The sequence below is a fragment of the Bubalus bubalis genome, chromosome 6, assembly GCF_019923935.1.
Source record: "Bubalus bubalis isolate 160015118507 breed Murrah chromosome 6, NDDB_SH_1, whole genome shotgun sequence".
NCBI classification, from domain to species: domain Eukaryota; kingdom Metazoa; phylum Chordata; class Mammalia; order Artiodactyla; family Bovidae; genus Bubalus; species Bubalus bubalis.
In genome coordinates this window covers 116,673,286-116,697,761 of record NC_059162.1, presented here as the reverse complement: position 1 = coordinate 116,697,761, position 24,476 = coordinate 116,673,286, and the positions used below count along the sequence as shown (strand labels likewise).

The following is a 24,476-nucleotide window of genomic DNA, read 5'->3' as shown; positions in this document are numbered from 1 at the left end:
TACACTACCCATACGAGGTTATTTTTGAGCAGGAGACAGAGATACTACGCCACTCACCTGGGTCCGCTGAGAAGGCCTTCTCTGTGCTTCAAACATCATCCACTCATGTTCCAGTCTTGTTTTTTGTTGCAGCTTGCTCAGTCCTGTCTGACCCTTTGTGATCCCGCGGACTATAGCCCGCCAGGCTCCTCTGTCCATGGGATTTTCCAGGCAAGAATGCTGGGGTGGGTTGCCATTTCCTTCTCCAGGGGATCTTCCCGACCCAGGGATAGAACCCGCATCTTTTACATCTCCTCAATTGCAGGCAGGTTCTTTACCACTAACGTCACCTGGGAAGCAAGACTGGGAAGTTCCAGTCTTGCTCTTCCAATTAACAGAGGACGGGTAAAGCTCACGTGGATTACAGCTGGACGAAGGCTGGGGAGGATCACAGCCCTTCACAGGGATGGCTTGAAAGGCAGTGGGCAGAACACAGAGCCAAAATCATGCCCAGAGCAGGGCTGGCTGAGGTCAGTGTCTCTACCACGCCTGAGAGGTTAACGTCTCCGATGGCCCGATGGCCTTTGTCAGTTGCCTCGTTCAGCATCTCCAAATAGCAAATTGGATGGATCCTCCACCCAACCCAGTTTTGCCATTTTAAAATGCCTCTTCTCTCCCAGGATAGCAACACTTGCAGTTATTTTCCGTTTCTCTTGGAGTTACAACTTTGGAGTCATGTTGGATTTTTAAAAATTTATCTTATCCTTCATCTCTGATTGAGTCTATTCCCCTTCCACATCTTTGCTGACTCCACAATGGTTTGTAACTGCTTCATCTTGTCATACCTATGGATGACTTGCAGGATCTCCTGGACCTGGGGTCTCCAGGGTGGGGTGCATGAGACAACTGGGGTACAGGCAGAACATACTAGAACTTCTACTAGTGTTATATATCAAATGTTAATATTTGATCTATAACATCACTGTAAGTCATTGTAGGTCATATCACAATGTATTCTGAGGGCCTTTTCTCTCATTAGATCATTTTCAGAACATTTTGATACATTTGGATGAACAAGATTAAATGGATTTATGGTTTATGTAATCTAGTTTCAACCAAAACTCAAAAGTGGAAAAATGGCTTTCAAGAATTTAAAAGCTTCTCAAAAAAGTAATTCCCCTAGTTCAGTTCAGTTTAGTTCAGTAGCTCAGTCGTATCCGACTCTTTGCGACCCCATGAATCGCAGCACGCCAGGCCCCCCTGTCCATCACCAACTCCCGGAGTTCACCCAGACTCACGTCCATCGAGTCAGTGATGCCATCCAGCCATCTCATCCTCTGTCTTCCCCTTCTCCTCCTGCCCCCAATCCCTCCCAGCATCAGAGTCTTTTCCAATGAGTCAACTCTTCACATCAGGTGGCCAAAGTACTGGAGTTTCAGCTTCAGCATCATTCCTTCCAAAGAAATCCCAGGGCTGATCTCCTTCAGAATGGACTGGTTGGATCTCCTTGCAGTCCAAGGGACTCTCAAGAGTCTTTTCCAACATCACAGTTCAAAAGCATCAATTCTTCAGCACTCAGCTTTCTTCACAGTCCAACTCTCACATCCATACATGACCACTGGAAATACCATAGCCTTGACTAGAAGGACCTTTGTTGGCAAAGTAATGTCTCTGCTTTTCAATATGCTATCTAGGTTGGTCATAACTTTCCTTCCAAGGAGTAAGTGTCTTTTAATTTCATGGCTGCAGTCACCATCTGCAGTGATTTTGGAGCCCAAAAAAATAAAGTCTGACACTGTTTCCACTGTTTCCCCATCAGCTCGATCCTGCCTTTGCATATGTCGAGCCTCTATTTCCCATGAAGTGATGGGACCAGATGCCATGATCTTCATTTTCTGAATGTTGAGTTTTAAGCCAACTTTTTCACTCTCCTCTTTCACTTTCATCAAGAGGCTTTTGAGTTCCTCTTCACTTTCTGCCATAAGGGTGGTGTCATCTGCATATCTGAGGTTATTGATATTTCTCCCGGCAATCCTGATTCCAGCTTGTGTTTCTTCCAGCCCAGCATTTCTCATGATGTACTCTGCATATAAGTTAAATAAGCAGGGTGACAATATACAGCCTTGACGTCCTCCTTTTCCTATTTGGAACCAGTGTGTTGTTCCATGTCCAGTTCTAACTGTTGCTTCCTGACCTGCATACAAATTTCTCAAGAGGCAGGTCAGGTGGTCTGGTATTCCCATCTCTTGAAGAATTTTCCACAGTTTATTGTGATCCACACAGTCAAAGGCTTTGGCATAGTCAATAAAGCAGAAATAGATGTTTTTCTGGAACTCTCTTGCTTTTTCCATGATCCAGCAGATGTTGGCAATTTGATCTCTGATTCCTCTGCCTTTTCTAAAACCAGCTTGGACATCTGGAAGTTCACAGTTCATGTATTGCTGAAGGCTGGATTGGAGAATTTTGAGCATGACTTTACTAGCGTGTGAGATGAGTGCAATTGTGCAGTAGTTTGAGCACTGTTTGGCATTGCCTTTCTTTGGAATTGGAATGAAAACTGACCTTTTCCAGTCCTGTGGCCACTGCTGAGTTTTCCAAATTTGCTGGTATATTGAGTGCAGCACTTTCACAACATCATCTTTCAGGATTTGAAATAGCTCAACTGGAATTCCATCACCTCTACTAGCTTTGTTCGTAGTGATGCTTTCTAAGGCCCACTTGACTTCACATTCCAGGATGTCCGGCTCTAGGTGAGTGATCACACCATGGTGATTATCTTGGTCGTGAAGATCTTTTTTGTACAGTTCTTCTGTGTATTCTTGCCACCTCTTCTTAATATCTTCTGGTTCTGTTAGGTCCATACCATTTCTGTCCTTTATTGAGCCCATCTTTGCATGAAATGTTCCCTTGGTATCTCTAATGCCCATTGACAAATGAATGGATAAAGAAGATGTGCTGTATCTATATAATGGAATATTACTTAGCACTAAAAAGAATGAAATAATGCCATTTGTAGCAATGTGGATGGACCTAGAGATTATCATACTGAGTAAAGCAAGACAGAGAAAGACAAATGCCATATATCACTTATATGAGGAATCTTAAAATCATACAAATGATTTTACTTACAAAGCAGAAATAGACTCACAGACATAGAAAACAAATTTATGTTTACCAAGGGGGAAGGGGAGGAAAGTGGTGAATTAGTTTGGGGTTAACAGATACACACTGCTGCTGCTAAGTCGCTTCAGTCATGTCCAACTCTGTGTGACCCCATAGACGGCAGCCCACCAGGCTCGCCCGTCCCTGGGATTCTCCAGGCAAGAACACTGGAGTGGGTTGCCATTTCCTTCTCCACAGATACATAAAATAAAGAACAAGGACATACTGTATGGCACAGGGAACTATATTCAATATTTTGTAATAACTTGTAATGGAAAAGTATGGTAAAGGAATATATATATACACATATATATACACACACACATATTTATATATATCATATAAAACTGAATTGCTTAGCTGTATACCTGAAGCTAAACAACACTGTAAATCAACTCTACTTCAGTAAAACGTTCTTTGAAAAAATATACACAGATGACCAAAAAGTGCAGGAAAGATGTTCAACATCCTTGTCGTTAGGAATATGTAAAGTGAAACCACAGTGAGATCCCAGTTGGCATCTGCCAGATTGCCCACCATTGGAAAGATGGACAAGACCAAATGTGGGTGATGTGTAGCAGCTGGGACTCTCACACTGCTGGTGGGAGTACGGCATTGTACAGCCAGTTTGGAATGCTGTTTGGGAGTTTCTTAGAGACATAACCTACCCTATGATCTGGTCACTAGACTCACTGGTATTTGCCCAAAAGAAATGAAAAACATGTCCACAAAAAGACATGTGCAAGAATGTTCAGAGTAGCCCAAAGCCAAAAGCAACCCAGTGTCCATCAGTAGGTGAATAGACAAGCACATCATAGAGCAATAGTACTTGGCAATATAAACTAACAAACCCCTAAGACAGACAACAATGTGGGTGAATCTCCGAAAAACGATGTTGAGTAAAAGAAGTCAGACACAAAAATGTGCGTATTGAATGGTTCTGTTTATATGAAACTCTAGAACAGGCAACACTAAGCTGTGGAGATAGAAATAGACTAGTGATAGCTTCTGTAGGACTCATCTAACATGCTAGCAGAGTAATGCTCAAATTCTCCAAGCCAAACAGAACATGAACTGCGAACTTCCAGATGTTCAAGCTGGATTTAGAAAAGGTAGAGGAACCAGAGACCAAATTGCCAACATCCGCTGGATCATCAAGAAAGCAAGACAGTTCCAGAAAAACATCTATTTCTGCTTTATTGACCATGTCAAAGCCTTTCACTGTGGATCACAACAAACTGGAAAATTCTTCAAGAGATGGGAATACCAGACCATCTGACCTGTATGCAGGTCAAGAAGCAACACTTAGAACTGGACATGGAAAAACAGACTGGTTCCAAATTGGGAAAGGAGTATGTCAAGGCTGTATATTGTTACCCTGCTTATTTAACTTAAATTCAGAGTACATCAAGTGAAATGCTGGGCTGGATGAAGCACAAGCTGGAATCAAGATTGCCAGGAGAAATATCAATAACCTCAGATATGTAGATGACACCACCCTTATGGCAGAAAGCGAAGAACTAAAGAGCCTTTTGTTGAAAGTGAAAGAGGAGAGTGAAAAAGTTGACTTAAAACTCAACATTCAGAAAACGAAGATCATAGTGCCCTGTGCCATCACTTCATGGCAAATAGATGGAGAAACAATGGAAACAGTGGGAGGCTTTCTTTTTCTTTTTTTTTTTTTTTTGGTCTCCCAAATCACTGCAGATGGTGACTGCAGCCACAAAATTAAAAAATGCTTGCTCCTTGGAAGAAAAGCTATGACAAACCTAGACAGCATATTAAAAAGCAGAGACATTACTTTGCCAACAAAGGTCTGTCTGGTCAAAGCTATGATTTATCCAGTAGTCCTGTATGGATGTGAGAGTTGGACTAGAAAGAAAGCTGAGCACTGGAGAATTGATGCTTTTGAATTGTGGTGTTGGAGAAGACTCTTGAGAGTCCCTTGGACAGCAAGGAGATCCAGCCAGACAATCCTAAAGGAAATCAGTCCTGATATTCATTGGAAAGACTGATGCTGAAGCTGAAACTCCAATACTTTGGCTACCTGATGTGAAGAATTGACTCCTTAGAAAAGACTCTGATGCTGGGAAAGATTGAAGGCAGGAGGAGAAGGGGATGACAAAGGATGAGATGGTTAGGTGGCATCACTGACTCGATGGATATGAGTTTGAGCTAGCTCCGGGAGTTGGTAATGGACAGGGAAGCCTTGTGTGCTGCAGTCCATGGGGTCACAAAGAGTCAGACATGACTGAGGGACTGAACGGAGCTGCAGGATGAGTGGACTGACTACAAAGGGGCACAGGGAAGCTTCTGAGTGACGCAGATGCTCCTTCCATGAGGTGGCTGCTGCATAGGGAAAATAATTGTCCAGGTTTATCTGGGTATTATGGACAGAAGTCTGTAACATTGTATAGGAGGTGGTAACCAAAACCATCCCCAAGAAAAAGAAATGCAAGAAGGCAATAATGGTTGTCTGAGGAAGCCTTAAAAATAGCTGAGAAAAGATGAGAAGTCAAAGGCAAAGGAGAAAAGGAAAGATATACCCATTTGAATGCAGAGTTCCAAAGAATAGCAAGGAGAGATAAGAAAGCCTTCCTCAGTGATCAGTGCAAAGAAATAGAGGAAAACAATAGAATGGGAAAGACTAGAGACCTCTTCAAGAAAATTAGAGATATCAAGGGAACATTTCATGCACAGATGGGTACAATAAAGGACATAAACAATATGGACCTAACAGAAGCAGAAGATACTAAGAAGGGGTGGCAAGAATATACAGAATTACTGTGCAAAGAGGATCTTCATGACCCAGATAACCACAATGGTATGATCACTCACCTAAAGCTGGACATCCTGGAATGCGAAGTCAAGTGGGCCTTAGGAAGCATCACTACGAACAAAGCTAGTGGAGGTGATGGAATTCCAGCTGAACTATTTCAAATCCTAAAGATGATGCTGTGAAAGTGCTGCACTCAATATGCCAGCAAATATGGAAGACTCAGCAGTGACCAGTTTTCATTCCAATCCCAAAGAAAGGCAATGCCAAAGAATGTTCAAACTATGGCACCATTGCCCTCATTTCACATGCTAGCAAGGTAATGCTCAGAATCCTTCAAGCTAGGCTTCAACAGTACATGAACTGAGAAATTCCAGACGTTCAAGCTGGATTGAGAAAAAGCAGAGGAACCAAAGATCAAATTGCCAACATCCGTTGGATCATATAAAACAGCAAGAGAATTCCAGAAAAATATCTATTTCTGCTTCATTGACTATGCTAAAGCCTTTGACTATGTGGATCACAACAAACTGTGGAACATTCTTAAAGAGATGGGAATACCAGACCACCTTACTTGCCTTCTGAGAAATCTGTATGCAGGTCAAGGAGCAACATTTAGAAATGGACATGGAACAACAGACTGGTTCCAAATTGGAAAAGGGGTACATCAAGGCTGTGTACTGTCACCCTGCTTATTTAACTTATATGCAGAGTAGATTATGTGAAATGCCAGGCTGGTTGAAGCACAGGCTGGAATCAGGATTTCAGGGAGAAATCAACAACCTCAGATATGCAGATGATACCACCCTAATGGTAGAAAGTAAAGAGGAACAAAGGAGCTCTTGATGAGGTGAAAGAGGAGAGTGAAAAAGTTGGCTTAAAGCTCAACATTCAAAAAACACAGATCATGGCATCTGGTCCTATCACTTCATGGCAAATAGACGGGGAAACAATGGAAACAGTGACAGACTTTATTTTTTTGGGTTCCAAAATTACTGTGGATTGTGACTGCAGCCATGAAATTCAAAGACAGTTGCTCCTTGGAAGAAAAGCTATGACCAACCTAGACAGCATATTTAATAACAGAGACGTTATTTTGCCAACAAAGATCCATAGAGTCAAAGCTATGGTTTTTCCAGTAGTCATGTATAGATGTAAGCGTTGGACCATAAAGAATACTGAGAGCCAAAGAATTGATGCCTTCGAACTGTGGTGCTGGAAAAGACTCTTGAGGGTCCCTTGGACTGCAAGGAGATAAAACCAGTCCATCCTAAAGGAAATCAGTCCTGCATATTCATTGGAAGGACTGTTGCTGAAGCTGAAGCTCCAATATTTTGGCCACCTGATGCGAAGAGCTGACTCATTGGAAAAGACCCTGATGCTGGGAAAGATAAAAGGCAGGAGAAGAAGGGGGCCATAGAGGATGAGATGGTTGGATGGCATCACTGACTCGATGGCCATGAGTTTGAGCAAACTTTGGGAGATTGGGAAGGACAGGGAAGCCTGGCGTGCTGCAGTCCATGGGGTTGCAAAAAGTTGGACACAACTGAGAGACTGAACAAAGACTGAACAACAAAGGGCTTTCTGAGACCTGCTCCTTTCAGACAAAGATGGACAGTCCCCTGGAAAGTGGAGGCAGTTGGTCACAGTGCAAGGATGTGTGTCCACATTGGTCATCAGTTCAATTCAGTTTTAGTTCCTCTTCACTTTCTGCCATAAGGGTGGTGTCATCTGCATATCTGAGGTTATTGATATTTCTCCTGGCAATCTTGATTCCAGCTTGTGTTTCTTCCAGTCCAGCATTTCTCATGATGTACTCTGCATATAAGTTAAATAAGCAGGGTGACAATATACAGCCTTGACGTACTCCTTTTCCTATTTGGAACCAGTGTGTTGTTCCATGTCCAGTTCTAACTGTTGCTTCCTGACCTGCATACAGATTTCTCAAGAGGCAGGTCAGGTGGTCTGGTATTCCCATCTCTTGAAGAATTTTCCACAGTTTATTGTGATCCACACAGTCAAAGGCTTTGGCATAGTCAATAAAGCAGAAATAGATGTTTTTCTGGAACTCTCTTGCTTTCTCCATGATCCAGCGGATGTTGGCAATTTGATCTCTGGTTCCTCTGCCTTTTCTAAAACCAGCTTGAACATCAGGAAGTTCATGGTTCACGTATTGCTGAAGCCTGGCTTGGAGAAGTTTGAGCATGTGTGTGAGATGAGTGCAATTGTGCGGTCTGCATGCACATCTACACGCATGTCCATCGCATGCACACTACTGTGTATAAATTATACGATTTTTCAAAAAGTGCTTAAAAATGAGGGTGAAGGTCTTCTTTGAAGGTGTGTTGGGTAAAACTGTGGGCTCCCAATGCAGGGCACCCGAGTTAGATCCCTGGTTGGGGAAACTAGATCCCACATGGGTGGGGCACCCGAGGGTCCTCCTGACACAAGTATGAAGTTCATGTGCTGCAGTGAAGACCCCCGGGGCCGCAGCTAAGACCCCACTCAGCCAAAATAATAAACAGGTAAGTATATTTTTTAAAAGTGATGATAAGAAGATGAAACCGATGGAAAAATAAGGAGGCAACAGGAGAGAGCACTGGCCCCCTCTGAGCATCGTATTAGACTTGTGGTTATAGTGTAATGACTTTTGAAAGCCCGTAACCTGACGCATCACCTCCTCCAGGATGAGGAGGCCTGGACACATAGATGCCGTGAAGGGGTGTTTGGTGTTAGCCTGTTTGACCCCCGTCTCCTGGGAGTGTCAGGAGGTTGGGGTGGTCATTTGTGGTGGGGTCTCAGATAGCAATTGGCATGCTGCTTTGCTGCAGAAGGACCACGGGTAGCGTCAGGACATGGAAACAGAGGTGATCTTCCCGCCATCCAGTTCAACCCACTGTGGCAGTTCTGAAAGGAATCCCCAAGCTCACTTCTTTTCTTCGCCTCCTGCCAGCTCATCAGGTGTCCTGTGGTCCTGTCTCCCTGTGAGCTTGTCTGTCCTCATGGTCACTGAGCACCTGTAAGCTGGAGGGCGGGGCCAGGGAAACCCCGGCTGTGTCTGATCTGCCCTGTTTCCTGTCCGGTACTGCAAGGTGATCTGAGTTGTGGGCTGGTTCCTGTGGCGTGTTTGACAGTTTGTATACATCTGTGCCTGTGGTGAGGCTTTTTCTTTTCTGGTTTGCAGCCAGGTTTATTTTTTTACTTGAAGCATATGGCAACCCTGGGCTTCCCAGGTGGCAATAGTGGTAAAGAATCCACCTGTCAATGCAGGAGACATAAGAGATGTGGGTTCGATCCCTGGGTCAGGAAGATCCCTGGAGGAGGAAGTGGCAACCCAGTATTCTTGCCTGGAGAATCCCATGGACAAAGGAGCCTGGTGGGCTGTGGTCCACAGGGTCGAAAAGAGTCGAACACGTCTGAAGCAACTGAGCATACATAATTGATCTACAATATTAGATTCATTTCAGGTACACGACATAGTGATTCAGTGTTTTTATAGGTTACACTCCCTTTAAAGTTACAACATATTGGTTCTATACTCCTTGTTGTACAACATATCCTTGTAGCTTTTCTTTGGTGAGTGTAGAGTCTGGCCCCAAGGTCACAGGGGCAAGGCCAAGGCTACAGAAGCAGAGCCCAGAGCCAAGGTCACTTCTGAAACTGACTGAGCCCCATTATAACCACTGCCAGATCTTCACCAGCAGGCTTCCTGAACCTAAATTCTGCAAAAACGCCCACCTCAGGGATCACCATACAGTCCCCTAACCAATCACCTAATGCCAACCTTCTGGCAAGAATTTCCTTTGTTTTGAGGCTATAAAAATTGGCTACAAACCCACAAAAGTGTGTTGCCTCTGCCTGGCCTGTTAGAAGGTCGGCCCACTGTACTTGGTGCGCCCTGATTATCTCTGCTCTTTGTTCTTAGTAAACTCACCCTCTTCTGAAATACTGTGTCAGGAGATTCTTTTCCAACCCGCAGGGATGGCAGGGCAGGGAGGCACCTTGAGTAGGAGGTCACTGGGTTTCTCCAGCCCTTACAGGGACCAGTTAGCAAGTGGAGCTTTCCCCCTTGAGGAATCGCTGTTTTCTATGAGCAAACAGCGTCCTTATCAGCTGCTCAACACCACTTCTCCCAGGTGGGGACTGAATGCACATGTTTCAGGTCTTTCTCATTATTTTAGGAAGATGCTTGCCGTATTTTTGGCAGTAGCTTTGAAGAGCGCTCTGTGTGCTGAATTTGCCAATTTTAAAATAGCACAAACATTTCCCCATGTTTTGGTTCTACTGAAGAGCGCTCTGAAGACTTTCTCCTGAGAAGTTCACTGGAAATTTTTTTCTACATTAAGATAGCGCTGAACAATTGAGACCAGCCTGGCGGGGCCTGAGCTTTGCCTCGTGTGACTGTCTACCGTGACAGCGCCCAAGGGCTCTGGGCTGAGATGAAGCGCTCAGTGCCAGCACTCAGGCTATTTTAGGAACATAATAGAAAAATAGTTCGCCACTTACTCATCTGCAGTCTGTGCTCAAGTTGGAGCTCTTGATATCCATACTCCCAGACAAACAGCGGTTTGTAAAATTTGTTACAAGCAGTGTCTAAAATTCAGCTTTGCCTCAAGCAGAACAAAGGTTATATGGTTTTCTTCTTGGGAAACATTTTTTTTTTTTTTTGGGTTTGTTTATTCACAGTAAAATCTAGTCACTATGCGAGTTAGCATCACTGGGATGATTAAATGAAATCACAACTCGTGCCAAGTGCCTGGCAGAGCACAGCCCACTGGAAATGTACATTAGCACACCTACTATGTGCAAGGCGGTCAGGGAGAAAGGACGATGAGCAAGAGCCGGTTCCTGTCCCCTGTGGGTCTCAAGGCAGCAACGGAAGCCTAGACTGGCTCTGCTCCAGTGGAGCTTCTCGCTGGGAAAATCAGGCAGGAGTGGCACCGTCCTGTGGATGCACCGGACTTGTTCCCACAGGGAGAAGTGGTAACCTCAGAAAGCCCAGGCAGAGAGGCGATGAGCTGCAGCCTTGCATTTACACGGGCATCACGGCCACAGTGGGCTTCCCTAGAGGCTCAGACAGTACAGCGTCCGCCTGCAATGCGGGAGACCTGGGTTCAATCCCTGGGTTGGGAAGATCTCCTGGAGAAGGAAATGGCAACCCACTCCAGTACTCTTGCCTGGAGAATCCCATGCACAGAAGAGTCTGGTAGGCTACAGTGCATGGGGTTGCAAAGAGTTGGACATGACTGAGTGACTTCACTTTTTAGTCCACAACCACAGTTTCACTGCCCAAAGGGCACAAGTGTTAAACCCCAAAGGGTAGCAGGATGCAGTATCCCAAAATATGCGTTTTTGGTGTGAGGCTTATTCTGAGCTGATTGTTTTGAGAAATGGCAGACACAGGCTTCCCAGGGGGCTCAGAGGTAAAAAATCCGCCTGCCAATGCAGGCGATGCAAGAGATGCAGGTTCGATCCCTGGGTTCAGAAGAACCCCTGGAGGAGGAAATGGCAACCCTCTCCAGGATTCTTGCCTGGAGAATCCCATGGACAGAGGAGCCTGGTGGGCTATAGTCCATGGGGTCACAAAGAGTCAGACTGCGCACACATACACACAAACACAGGAAAAGCCCAGCAAACAGAGTAGAAGTTGCCCTCCTCCTTTCTTAAAATATTTAGATTGCTTAATTTTTTAAATACTTATTTTTATTTTTTTGGCTGCACCAGGCCTTAGTCGCAGCGTGTGGGGTCATTAGTTGAGGCGTGTAAACTCCTAACTGTGTCATGTGGGATCTAGTTCCCTGACCAGGGATTGAACCTGGGGCCCCTGCATTGGGAGCGCAGAGTCTTAGCCACTGGACCACCAGGGAAGTCCCAAAGTTGTCCTTTGGTAAGATAAATCTGCACATCTTAAGGGTGTCTCCATGTATAAGGGGGGGGTCTCCCTCCGCACCAGGAACAGAAGACGGCTGTAAATCACAAGAAACCCTTATCAGTGGCTAAGGCACCATTTAGATCTGCAAGTAAACCTCACCCCTGTTTACCTGCTAACATCCCATGATTGAATCCCCACCTTTCTGTTTTGTCATTAGTTAAGATGGGATTTGGGACTTCCCAGGTGGTGCTAGTGGTAAAGAACCCGCCTGTCAATGCAGGAGACATGAGACGTGGATTTGATCCCTGGGTTGGGAAGATCCCCTGGAGGAGGGCACGGACCCACTCCAGTGTTCTTGCCTGGAGAATCCCATGGACAGAGGAGCCTGGTGGGCTACAGTCCATGGGGTTGGAAAGAGTCGGACACGACTGAGCAACTAAGCACAGCACAGCACAAATATGTTCCTAAACTTCCGTTTGCTTTTCTCTTGTTACTGTCTTTTATTTCAGAGATTTTAGCCAAGAACTCGGAAGGGTAGAGAGAAAACTGTGTTTTCTCTCCTGCAACATCTCTCTCCAGGGAAACTCTCATCCTGTTACGCTGAGAAGGGGACTCAGGACCTTTGCTCAGCCCCAGACCTTAGCTGTTGACCAAAGCCGCTGTCTGTCCTGACGGGACAGAGATGAGCTGCCCGCTCCCAGGAGGAGGGCCTCTGGCCTTAAGGAAGAGGAGGATGTGGGAGGCAGGGACAGGGCTGAGGTTGGGCCGGGGCCAGTCCTGGAAGGACGGACAGACAGCCTCCAGAACAAGCCCAGATAAGGGGACAAAGACATGTCTGTGCGCGGCTGAGAGGGAGCAAAGACGAGGCCGACAGGGCCACCATGCACAGATCTGCTCGTGTGAGTATAAGTGTGTATATGTTTGTGTGTGTGTTCGTGTAAAGTACATTCCTAACTCTCTGCTTCCCAGTCTTGAGCAAGACCTTGCTTTTGTCTGATGGTTGATAAATGTAGGGAAAACCATCCATTCAGATTACTGCAACATATTCAATGTTCGGATGATTTCCGTTCCTAAAGGAAATGGGGTGTTTATTCACTCACTGGTTCCTTCATTCACGTGGCCCTTTCATTCTGTGCAAGGCCTCGCTTCAGATGAAAAGCCTGACTTTGTTTTTGTGGTTTTCGTTCATCTGCTGGTCACTCGCTCACTCACCAGTTCAGTGAGTGTTCCTGAGCGTCCTCTGGGAACAAGGTGAGTGGGCCTCCTCCACGCTTTGGAAGCGTCCGGGGTGAAGCCTTTTCTGGTGTTCTCGAGATGTCCTCTCTCACGTTCAATCGCAGCGTTTCCTGTGCTTATTGCGGCTTCCCAGTTTCCATTTTCGCTGCAAAGAATCTCCCTGCAGACTTGCTCCCCCATTCAGGTCCTGGGAAGGCGACTTGCACTCTGCTGTGCTTGGGGAGGACCGCTGTGTCCTCAGGCCGCAGGACTTAGGGAGAAGGGTCCCCTACAGCACACCTGGAGAAGGGAGCCGGGGTCCGATCAGACGCCTGTCTCCACCGGCGTGACCCTCCAGGCTGGTGGCTCTTCAATGCACCAGGTGCATGTTTCTGGGTGGGCGAGGGTGGACGCCACGTGTTTCTGATGATTCTGAGTGTCTTTCATACTCCCGGGCGCTGACCCGTATACTCTTACTGTGCAGCTTACATGAATCTTTTAATGTTTATATTGGTACTGAGTTTGTGAAGTTTTCTTTGGCATTCCTCATTCTGCAGTAAGCTCCCTGAGGGCATTTCTAGGGGCCCTTTAGGTCTTGGCACAGTTCTGGGGACATGGGATGGGTTCTGAGAGGCGCCGAGTGGAGGATAAGTTTTGAGATCTATTGTGTAAGAGAAAGGATGTGTCTGCTCCATCTCGTGCTGGTCAGACTGCTCTCAGGAGTGTGGTCTGGCTCCGGGAGGAAATGTGGATTGGACACAGACACAGCATCCAGAAGGGCAACCGGGAGGCCTGGGCGCTGCTGGGGAGCTGAGCAGAGTGGACTGTGGCGGCGCTGAGGGCCGGGGGGCAGGCGTGGGTGCAGGTCACAGGGCAAGCGGAGGAAGAGGCTTCTCGGCGTCAGGTCCCAAGAGAGGCCGGGGACCTCGTGGCAGATGCAGAGAGCCTCAGACAAACCTCCTGCCAGAGAGACCCCTGAGGAGGGCTAGCTTCAAGCTGGGCAGGTTTTCCCCCACGTCCATTTCCTGGACCACTAATTCCAGAACATGCTAACAGGTAGTCTGTGAAAATGTGTCTGGGCTCCAGCAAATGGGGAGCTGATTTCAATAAACCTGAACAGCTTGCAATGTGGGGGCTTCTGTGTACAAATGCGCCTTGACTCCCTGAGAAGGGATCACAAGGAACCATCACTTCAGACCCATCTGACCTCAGACCTGGTCCTGGAAACATCACACATCAAGAATCCACAGAGCCCACTTTGGAGATAACAGAGAACAGTGTGTCTGATAAGACCGAGGCCAAGGGCCCTTCCGGCTGTGAGATTGCAACAGGGAGGTTCATCCACTGAGCTGGATGCTTTACTGGAGCTTTGTGTGGCTGCCCTGTCCACTCGGGCTGTAACAGAACACTGCAGATTGGGTGACTTACGAACAATAGCGAATTACTCCTCACTGTCCTGGTGGCTGGGAAGGCCAAGATCATGGGCAGTTTCAGTGTCTGGTGGGGTCTGCTTCCTGGTTCACTGTGCACTCTCAGGGTGGAGGCGATGGGAGATCTCTCTGCAGTCCCTTTTACAAGAACCCGAATCCTATTCGTAAGGGCTCTGCCCTCATCACCTATTCCCTTCCCAAAGACCCCACTCCTAAAACGATCACACTGAGGGGTAGGCTTCAACATGTGAATTTTTTGGGGGTACAAATATTTTAAAAACTTAAGATTATGGCATCCAGTCCCATCACTTCATGGCAAGTAGAAGGGGAAAAGGTGGAAGCAGTGAGAGACTTTATTTTCATGGGCTCCAAAATCACTGCGAATGGTGACTGCAGCCATGAAACTAAAAGACACTTGCTCCTTGGAAGGAAAGCTATGACAAACGCAGACAACATATTAAAAAGCAGAGACATCACTTTGCTAACAAAGTTGCATATAGTCAAAGCTATGGTTTTTCCAGCAGTCGTGTAGGGATGTGGGAGTTGGACCATTAAGAAGACTTAACACTGAAGAACTGATGCTTTTGAACTGTGGTGCTGGAGAAGATTCTTGAGAGTCCCTTGGACTGCAGGGAGATCAAACCAGTCAATCCTCAAGGAAATCAACTCTGAATATTCATTGGAAGGACTGATGCTGAAGCTGAAGTTCCAATTCTTTGGCCACCTGATGTGAAGAACTGACTCATTTGAAAAGACCCTGATGCTGGGAAAGATTGAAGGCAGGAGGAGCAGGGGACAACAGAGGATGAGATGGTTGGATGGCATCACCGACTCAGTGGACATGAACTTGGGCAAACTCTGGGAGATGGTGATGGACAGGGAAGCCTGTTGTGCTGCAGTCCATGGGGCTGCAACGAGTTGGACAGGACTGAACGACTGAACAACAGCAAGAAGCATTCAGTCCATCAAAGTGGCTTTCTGAACAACCTGGAATCAGGATGCATTTTAGGTATATCTACCCTGAGGAACTGAAACAATACAAGACAGATTGGTTTTGAGTTCTGGAGTTTGTAGGCAGTTTAATGATAATTATTAAAGTAATAGGCATCGCTCTGCAGGGAACCCATGTGGCTCAGGATGCTCCCTTCTGCTCAGAGCTTCCTCTTTCCACCATGTTTGTCATGGTCCCCCCACCTCCCCCCACCTTCCCCCACCTCCTCCAGCTTCCTCAGCAGCTGATGGGCTGTGGGTGACTGTATGGGAAGTCAGGGTTGGGGCAGGGGCGGGACTGATGGTCAGGCAAGGCTGCTCCCTTGTCAGTACCAGAACCATGGGCTGCTGTGAGTGTGAGAGGCAGAGCAGCAAACAAGAGCTGGGGGACACACAGAGGACCCCTGAAGCGGACAGCTCGTCCCTCCCAGGGCTGGCTGCCCTCTGTTTTGTCAGACATGAGTAGATGTCTAACAAAATCCTTTTTACTCCAATAAGCTTGAGTTGGTTTGGTGACTTGCAACCAAAAGAATGTTTTCAAAGTCTCCTTGTGAGTGCCTGCCATTTCAGGCTCCATTCTGGGTCTTGTCCACACCTGACATTTTTGTACTCACAACTTCACATGGCTAAGGCCCAAATTTATTCATCGTTTACAGATGAAGTGAGGTTCAGAGAGGTCATGTGACCTGCGAAGGTCACACAGCCAGCAAAGCTCAGAGCAATCTCCAAAACCCAGTCCGTCTGACACCACGGCCGTGGCTCAGCCTCTCTCTGCACTTGCCAGCTGTACTCTTCTCTCTGCAGTGGGGAGGGCAGGGTAGGGGCCCGGTGGGCCCCAGAATGGCCCCTAGGGGGAGCAGGTGATGGGGGTTCCAGCTTCAGGCAAGAACCCCATTGCTCTGAGGGTTCCCCGGGATGGCATCCCGTCTGCAGAGTGGGTGGAGGGGGCTGGGTGGCCGTGAGGAGCCCCGCCCCGGCTGGGGGGTGGGAAGCTGATCTCCAGGTGAGGACTCCTGCCTGGTCTCCGGGCTCTGCACCCACGGGTGACTGCACCCGCTCAGCCCCTCGTTCCCGGGCTGCACCGCCCCCATCGCCACTGCCCCGCCCCTCCCCCGCCCCCTCCCCGCCTCTACCCCCTTCTCACCCCGCCCACTTCCCTCCCCACCACCCCCACCCCCGCCCAGGCCCAGTCGAGCAGGGCAGGGACACTGTGCTGCCGATCCTTCAGTTGTGAAGAGTGACGAGGACGCCAGCCACAGGGAATTCTGACCACACAGCAGATCTCACGGGAGCTAGACTGAAGCGATCCGAGACTCTGCAGTCCTGGGGACCAAACTGTAACCCGCCGCCCCTCTAGAGGGCCACGGCTGCCACAGCCCACGGGCCTGTTCCGTCTCTGTCTGCCTTCTTGGTTCCCACTGTCGTGGCCAAATGCTTAACTGGAGAAGGTAACTGTCCCAGTCCCTCGGAACTAACAGGCGACACGCGCGTGTCCCCAGCATCACCTCTGCTGGGGAGACCCTGTGCATAGCGCCTGCTGCCTGGAGCCTGGGCGGGGCTCCAGCGTGCGCCCTGTGCAGACGTGCAGGGCCGTGCCCAGGAGGGCCCCGGGCTCGGGCTGGCACTCTGTGTGGGTCTACTAACCTCCCGAAGGGCACGGGTTGGTCTAAGTTCTGTACCAGTGTCCTGGGAGAGATGTGACAAGTCACCACAGCCTGGAGGGCTTGAACCAACAGGCGTGTGTAGTCTCACGGTCCTGGAGGCTTGGAAGGCAAGGTGTAGGTGGAGTTGGTCCCTTCTCGAAGCTCTGAGGGCATCCATGCCTCTGTCCTGGCTTCCAGGGGTCACTGGAAGCCCGTGGTGTTTCTTGGATGTGAATCTGGGGGACACTCTTCAGTCACGTGGAGTCCAAAGGCCTCCTCTTGGTTCAGGAACCCCCAAATGACCAGGCCTGAGACAAATGCCCTACCTGCTCCTCACAGAGACAGATCTACACAGAAGCACGTGGGTTGACCTTCTCATGAGTATTTATGATGTCCATGGTATCATGAGTTGAATTGTGTCCCCCCAGAACTTGCATGTTGAAGTCCTAAGCTCCAGCCTCCTAAATGTGACCGTATTTGGAGTTCAGTTCAGTCACTCAGTGATGTCTGACTTTTTGCGACCCCACAGACTGCAGCACGCCAGGCTTCCCTGTCCATCACCAACTCCCAGAGCTTGTTCAAACCCATGTCCATTGAGTCGGTGATGCCATCCAACCATCTCATCCTCTATCGTCCTCTTCTCCTCCTGCCTTCAATCTTTCCCAGCATCAGAGTCTTTTCAACGAGTCTGTTCTTTGCATCAGGTGGCCAAAGTACTGGAGTTTCAGCTTCAGCATCAGTCTTTCCAAATGGGAGAGAGAGTCTTTACAGAGGTCGTCAAATTGCAGTGAGGTCATTAGGGTGGGCCCTGGTCCCATATGACTGGTGCGCTTATCAAAGGGGAAGGGTGGACACAGACACACTCTCACGGGGAGAACACCTTGTGAAGAGATGGAGGTGGCGCTTTTATGAGGTGAAAAGTGGCGAAGGCTACAGCAAACCCCGCAAAGCAGGGCAGAGGCTTCAAGCAGCTTCCTTCTCTCAGCTGCAGAGGGAACCAACGTGCCCACACAATGTCTGGGGGGAGAAAGTGCTGTTTCTCCACTTTTTAAAGAGATGGGTTTTCCATACGTCTGGATCTTCCCATAGTCCTGCCTGGCTCCCTCTGAACATCACCAAGCGCATCCCTGGCTGGGTCCCCCTCGCCACCTACTCCCTTGTCCCGGCTGAGGATGTGGACACAGTGGTCTGCAGCCTCTGTGGTGGTCATGCCACCCAAGGCTTCTCAAGTGTGGACCATGATCCCTGCAATGAGCCTCGGGGCTTGGGAGGGTCCGGGTGTGTGGTTGCTGGGGGAGGTCTACTCCACAGCTTCTTCCTTAGGGAGGGCAGCCCCGGAATCTCAGCGGAAGCTGAGGAACCACTGGGAAAGGAGGAAATCCAATGGTCTGTGGCTCAGACAACTCTTAGATTTAAGTACCCCACGTCTCAGTCTCAGAAGTTTATCTAAATTGAGTTGAAGTCCCCCCTCCTGCCCTCGTCCCAGTTTCACATTTCCCCAAGGCTGCCTCATGTGCCCCACGGCTGGCTGGGCAGGAGGCTGAGTAATTTCACTGTCAGCATGAAGTGTAGCTAAAAGTAGCTGATGAGCTCAAGAACTGAATCATTTCCTCAGTTCTGCCCTCTGGATTCTAGGTGCTTTCTGCATGTGGAGCTGCAGCTGAGTCAAAGGCTGTATTATCATCAAGCCCATTGAGAAGAATTCCCAGTTTGTCTTCCAGAAAAACAAACATTCTCAGTAGCAGTTTCTAGAAGTGTCTCGACTCTCTTTAAGTGAAGGAGCCTGTGTGTGGAGCCAAGCTCCCAACTGATAAATTGATGTTGAACCTGTGTTAACTCCAGCACCCCATGACCCAGCCACAGCTTGGCTTCACCCTTAAACAAATGCAATTCAACAACTGAAGCTAATTTAAGAAGTGATTCCAGGGGTGTCTGAGTTCTAGTAAAGGTGCAAGAGCTTGTACTGGACTACTCTTCCCACAAAGAGCAAAGATAAAATGTAAAATGGGTTTCCCTGGTGGCTCGGATGGTAAAGAATCTGCCTGCAATGCAAGAGATCTGGGTTCGACCTGTGGGTGGGAAGATCCCCTGGAGAAGGAAATGGCAACCCACTGCAGTAGTCTTGCCTGCGAGGTCCCATGGACAGAGGAGCCTGGTGGGCTACAGTCCACGGGGTCACAAAGAGTTGGGCATGACAGAGCGAGTAACAACACAAAATGTAAAACACTGTTTCAGGACACTGGAGAGTGACTTGAGAAGCAAAAAGTGGAGGGACTTGACCCTTGAAAGAAGGGGAACTGCTCTGGGTGAAATACCCATGAGTGTGAATCCTCAGAGGGCTCCTCTTGGTCTGCTCAGGGCGGGGCAGCTGGAACTTACAGGTCTGAGAAGTCGGAGGGTGGAGTTCGGTGGCCAGGGTGGCTGGAGAAGGAGGGGTGAAACCTTAGTTACCGAGGGTTTTTGTTATGAAGGGGTATTGGATTTTGCAAATGTTTTTTCTTCATCTACTGATATAATCATGATTTTCCTCTTTTAGCTTCTTGATGTGGTGGATTGCGTTAACTAATTCTTGAATATTGAACCAGCCTTGCATATCTGGGGATAAATCCCACTTGGTCATGGTGTACAATTCTTTCTATATACTTTGTTGGATTTGATTTGAGAATATTTTGTTGAGGATTTTTGCATCCATGTTCAAAAGAGTTATTGGTCTATAGTTTTCTTTTTTTAAAAAAATTAATTAATTTATTTCAATTGGAGGCTAATTACTTTACAATATTGTAGTGGTTTTTGCTATACATTGACATGAATCAGCCATGGTTGTACATATAGTTTTCTTATAATGTCTTTGGTTTTGGTATTAGGATAATGCTGGCCCCATAGGATGCATTAGCAAATATTTCCTCTGATTCTATCCTCTGAAAGAGATTGTAGAAAACTGGTGTAATTTATTTTTTAAATGTTTGGTAGAATTTACAGGTGAACCCATTTGGGCCTGGAGCTTTCTGTTTTGGAAGATTATTAATTAGGGATGCAATTTTTAAAATAATAAATATAGGTTTATTCAGATTGTCTATTTCTTCTTGTGTGAGTTTTGGCAAATTGTGTCTTTCAAGGAATTGGTCCTTTTCATCTAGGTTACCAAATCTGTGGGCAAAGAGTTGTTCCTAGCAGCATTTTATTATTGCTTAATGCCCATGGGATCTAAACTATTCCTTATTTTCATTTCCAATATTAGTAATTTGTTTCTTCTTTCCATTTTCCTTAGCCCAGCTAGAGGTTTATTAATTTTATTAATCTTTTCAAAGAACCAGCTTTTGGTTTCTTTGACTTTTTCTATTGAATTCTTATTTTCAATTGCATTGACTTCCATTCTAATTCTTGTCAATTTTTCTGCTATCTTCGGATTTAATTTGTTCTTATTTTTCTAGTTTCCTAAGGTGGAAACCTAAGGGTATTGATTGTATATCTTCTTTTCTAATATACATATTCAACACCATAAATTTTCCTCTAAGCGCTGCTTTTAGCACATCCCACAATTTTGGTAAGTTGTGTTTTCATTTTTAGTTAAAAATATTTTCAAATTTCTCTTGAGGGTTCTTCTTTGACTCGTGTTATTTACAAGTGTATTGTTTAATCTTCATAAATTGAGGGATTTTCCAGTTATCTTTCTGTTATTGATTTCTAGTGTAATTCCACTGTGGTCAGAGAGCAGACATTGTATAATTTCTATCATTTTAAATCTGTTAAGGTGTGTCTTATGGCCAAGAAAGTGGTCTGTCTCAGTGAATATTCCACGTGAGCTTGAGAAACGTGTGTTTGCTGTCTTTGAATGGAGAGGTGAAATCCTGAAAAACAAGGGAGCCCCCAAACATTGTAGATTAATGCTCCCCAAATCCATAGCGGTCCCCTCAAGAGCTCATGCACAGGTGAGGTTGCCAGAAGCCCAGAGGCAATGCCTGAAGGTTTAAAGAGCTGAGCAGTGATTTTCACTGCCACCCACTCACTTCAGGGGACAGTGAGTTTGAAGTCTAATTTCTGCTGTGTAGAGGGGCCTGGTGGACCCCTCAGACTTTCCACTGAAGCCCCAGAAGGTCTTGAGCTTAGGAGCAAAGACTGTGCCCCCAGACTAAGGTTCATCTTAGGACTGAAGGCAAACAAAAACAGTTTCCACCCCAACAAAGCGTAAAGCACACTTTCCAAAATTTAAAGAGGACCCACCAGCAATTTAACTGCCTTCTAGAATCAACTCAACACTTTTCACAGGGAAAGAATCCAGAGTCTCAGCAACACACTGTTCACAATGTCTGACACACAGTGATTCCCAGACACACGGAGAATCAGGAAAATGTGACCTGTGGTGAAGAAAAACACAGAAAAGTCAGTCAACAGACCCCCAAACCAGAACTGGTAAATAAGGAGCTTAAAATACTACGATAAATAAAATAGACAATCTATAGGGAACGGTGCATATCATGAAAAGAGAAGTGGCAAATTTCGGGGGAGATTTAGAGATGCTAAAACAGAACCAAATGGAAATCATAGAACTGAAACATACAATAAGGTACTTAAAAAAACAGTAAAGAAGAGAGACTTTAAGGTACTTCATTAAAGCAAAAGGAGAAGGACAGAGGAACAGACAGAACAAATAGAAAACAAACAAGACGGTAGAAAAGAGAAAGCGAAAGCTGCTTAGATGTGTCTGACTCTTTGTGACCCCAAGGACTATACAGTCCATGGGATTCTCCAGGCCAGAATACTGGAATGGGTAGCCTTTTCCTTCTCCAGGGCATCTTCCCAACCCAGGGATCAAACCCAGGTTTCCCGCATTGCAGGCAGATTCTAACTGTATCAATAATTGTATTAATAGTAAACAGGCCAGAGACTAAATTGGAAGGCAGACAGGATGAAAGAGTTAACACTCAACTCTGTATACTGTTTACAAGAGACACACAATAAGCATAAAGGCAGGTTGAAAATTAAAGTATGGAAGAGATATATTGGCTCATTTGCCCTGGTGGGGGGTCCTTACCCATTTCCTTCCTGTCGAGTCACATACCTTGCAGCCAAGAGAAGGAAGGGCTTTCTGAGCTCCGGGAGTACTGTGCGCACATTGTGAGGGCCTGGGACTGTGCCCTGGGGGGTGCCAGTGAGTTCAGGGCCTGCAGTGGGTGGCCCCAAGAGGCTGGCCTGGAGAGATGCCCCGTGGGTGAAGACAGTTCTTCATTTATCAAGCCTTTTTGTGTCTCCGCCTTCCCTGGTGACTCAGCTGGTAAAGAATCTGCCTACAGTGCGGGAGACCTGGGTTCGATCCCTGGATTGGGAAGATCCTTGGAGGAAGGGAAAGTCTACCCACTCCAGTATTCTGGCCTGGAGAATTCCATGGACCATATAGTCCATGGGGTCGAAGAGAGTTGGACACGACTGAGCGGCTTTCACTTTCTTGTGTCTCCAACCACTCTGCCTCCTGGCCTGGATGCACACACTGGTTTGCTTTGCTGGGGGGTAGGGGGTACAGGCCAGCTCAGAGGCCTGTGGGGAGGTAGGCCTGGGGCTACTGGGGAATTCTCAGGATCTAGAAGTCGGGGGTGGCACAGGTTTTAAGTAGTTGCATCCCTTGGCCCCATGGACTCGTCCTCTGTGACAGCAGGCTGGAAGGCCAGCAGAAGGCCCTTGGAGAGTGACCCACTAGCTGGGGTTGCTGAGGATAGGGGTGAAATCAAAGATTTCAAGTTAAGGGCTTAGCAGAGGGCCTGGTGAATAGTAGGTGCTCAGGAAAAAGAAGTTATGTTGGTTTGTTACCTGTTCTAGTCTTTGCAGAATTGGACAAGGCTTCTCCCCACTCACCCTGCCACCTACTGCAGGCCCTGCACCCACTGGCGCCCCCTAGGGCACAGTTCCAGGCCCTCACGATGTGCACACAGTACTCCTGGAGCTCAGAAAGCCCTTCCTTCTCTTGGCTGCAAGTTTCTCATCCATCTGTCCATCCATGTGTTCATATTTCCTCCTGCAGATACCTTTCCCACTTCACTCTGATCAAGCGAGGGGCTCTCCTCTGCCTGTGCCCTCTGCCCCTCTTGGACCTGGTCTGAGCCAGGGCGGCCTCTTTCTGGATGCCGCCCTCCTCCCGTCCTGCAGCCTGGGTGCCCTGGGGCAGCACTTTGCTTCATCTGCGCCTCTCCCCTCTGCTCTGCCCAGCCTGGCAGGCGGCCACACGCCGAACTGATTGTTGAGCTGAGGAATTTAACTTGGTGCTCAGAAACCGCTGTTGGAATTTTCCATTGAGATAAGCGAGGGTGAAGGTTTCAAGGTGAGGCTGGAGGTCATGCCTGCTTATCTCAAGGTTCTTAGGAGGTAAGAACAGTCTGGAAGATCTGTGTCTCAGATCTCTATCACACTATGAGGTTGATTCTTGCCTAGAGCCCTCCAGGAGGCTCCACGGAAGAATGGGAGGCTCGTCTCCCCTGCAGATATCTAGAGCAGGTCACTAGGCACGTCTATCAGAAAGCGGTGTGGATAATCTGGGCCACGGGGTTCTTTCACAGGGAGCAGGGGCTGGGGCGGGCAGTTGGCAGTGTTTGCTACAAGCCCTGAAAACTTCTTCAAAAATCTCAGAAATGTTTATTCAGAAGTGGGTCAGGCATTTGCCAAGTGACCCCAGGAGGACATGAAGGTGGAAAGTTACAAAAAGCTGATGTTTGAACCATCTCAGGATGTCGAATCCTAGAATCTAGAATCCACATGGATATTTGAGCAGAGACTGGAAAATCAGTGGGCAGTGCTAATGGTGTGTTCTTCAGCCAGTGGGTGCTTAGGCCAGATGGTCCCCAGGGGCCCCTTCAACTCCAAAATCCTGTAGTTTTGCATTTCTTTTGAAAGGGGAATGTGCCCATGCATGCCTGTATCTGTGGCCTGATTAATTGGCATGGCGGAAAATTTTCCCTGTTAATGTCCATACAGGAAAGTTGATAAATGCAAAGAGAGAAAGTTAAAAGTTTGTATGGCCATATAAAAATAACATTAATTATGGTCATATAAGTAAATTTGTTGGGCTTCCCAGGTGGGATAAGAATCCACCTGCAATGCAGGAGATGAGAGTTCGATCCCTGGGTCAGGAAGATCCCCTGGAGACAGGCATGGCAACCCACTCCAGAATTCTTGCCTGGAGAATCCCATGGACAGAGGGGCCTAGAGGGCTATAGTCCATGGGGTCGCATAGAGTCGGACATGACAAGCAACTGAGCACGCATGCGTACAATTGCTTATGCACAAGTTTTGACTAATTTCCACCACAAGCAGTGATGACTGGCCTGCAGGTCTCAGCGAGGTTAGCAGTCAGAAGGTCTGTGTTCTAAGTCTCCATCCGCCCACCAGGGACTTCACTTGTGCCCAGGCCTGACTCCCCACAC

General features: G+C 47.3%; 1 protein-coding gene and 1 non-coding gene across 3 annotated transcripts in view; one reads left to right on the top strand and one right to left on the bottom strand.

The window, feature by feature from the left end:
* Positions 1 to 11,711: 11,711 nt before the first annotated feature.
* TRNAG-CCC lies at positions 11,712 to 11,784 on the bottom strand. Its single transcript has one exon. It is a non-coding gene; the product is annotated as a tRNA-Gly (tRNA).
* Positions 11,785 to 12,539: 755 nt separating this feature from the next.
* Positions 12,540 to 24,476, top strand: part of RAB17 (RAB17, member RAS oncogene family) — a 38,110-nt gene continuing 26,173 nt past the window's right edge. The window contains exon 1 of one of the 2 annotated variants that reach the window (XM_006066723.4): positions 12,540 to 12,688. In XM_006066723.4, the coding sequence (XP_006066785.3) occupies positions 12,671 to 12,688 (18 nt within the window). In that variant the 5' untranslated portion in view covers positions 12,540 to 12,670. Of the gene's footprint in view, positions 12,689 to 12,930; positions 13,041 to 24,476 lie in introns of those variants that run through there. The other variant, XM_044945349.2, reaches the window with a different exon arrangement.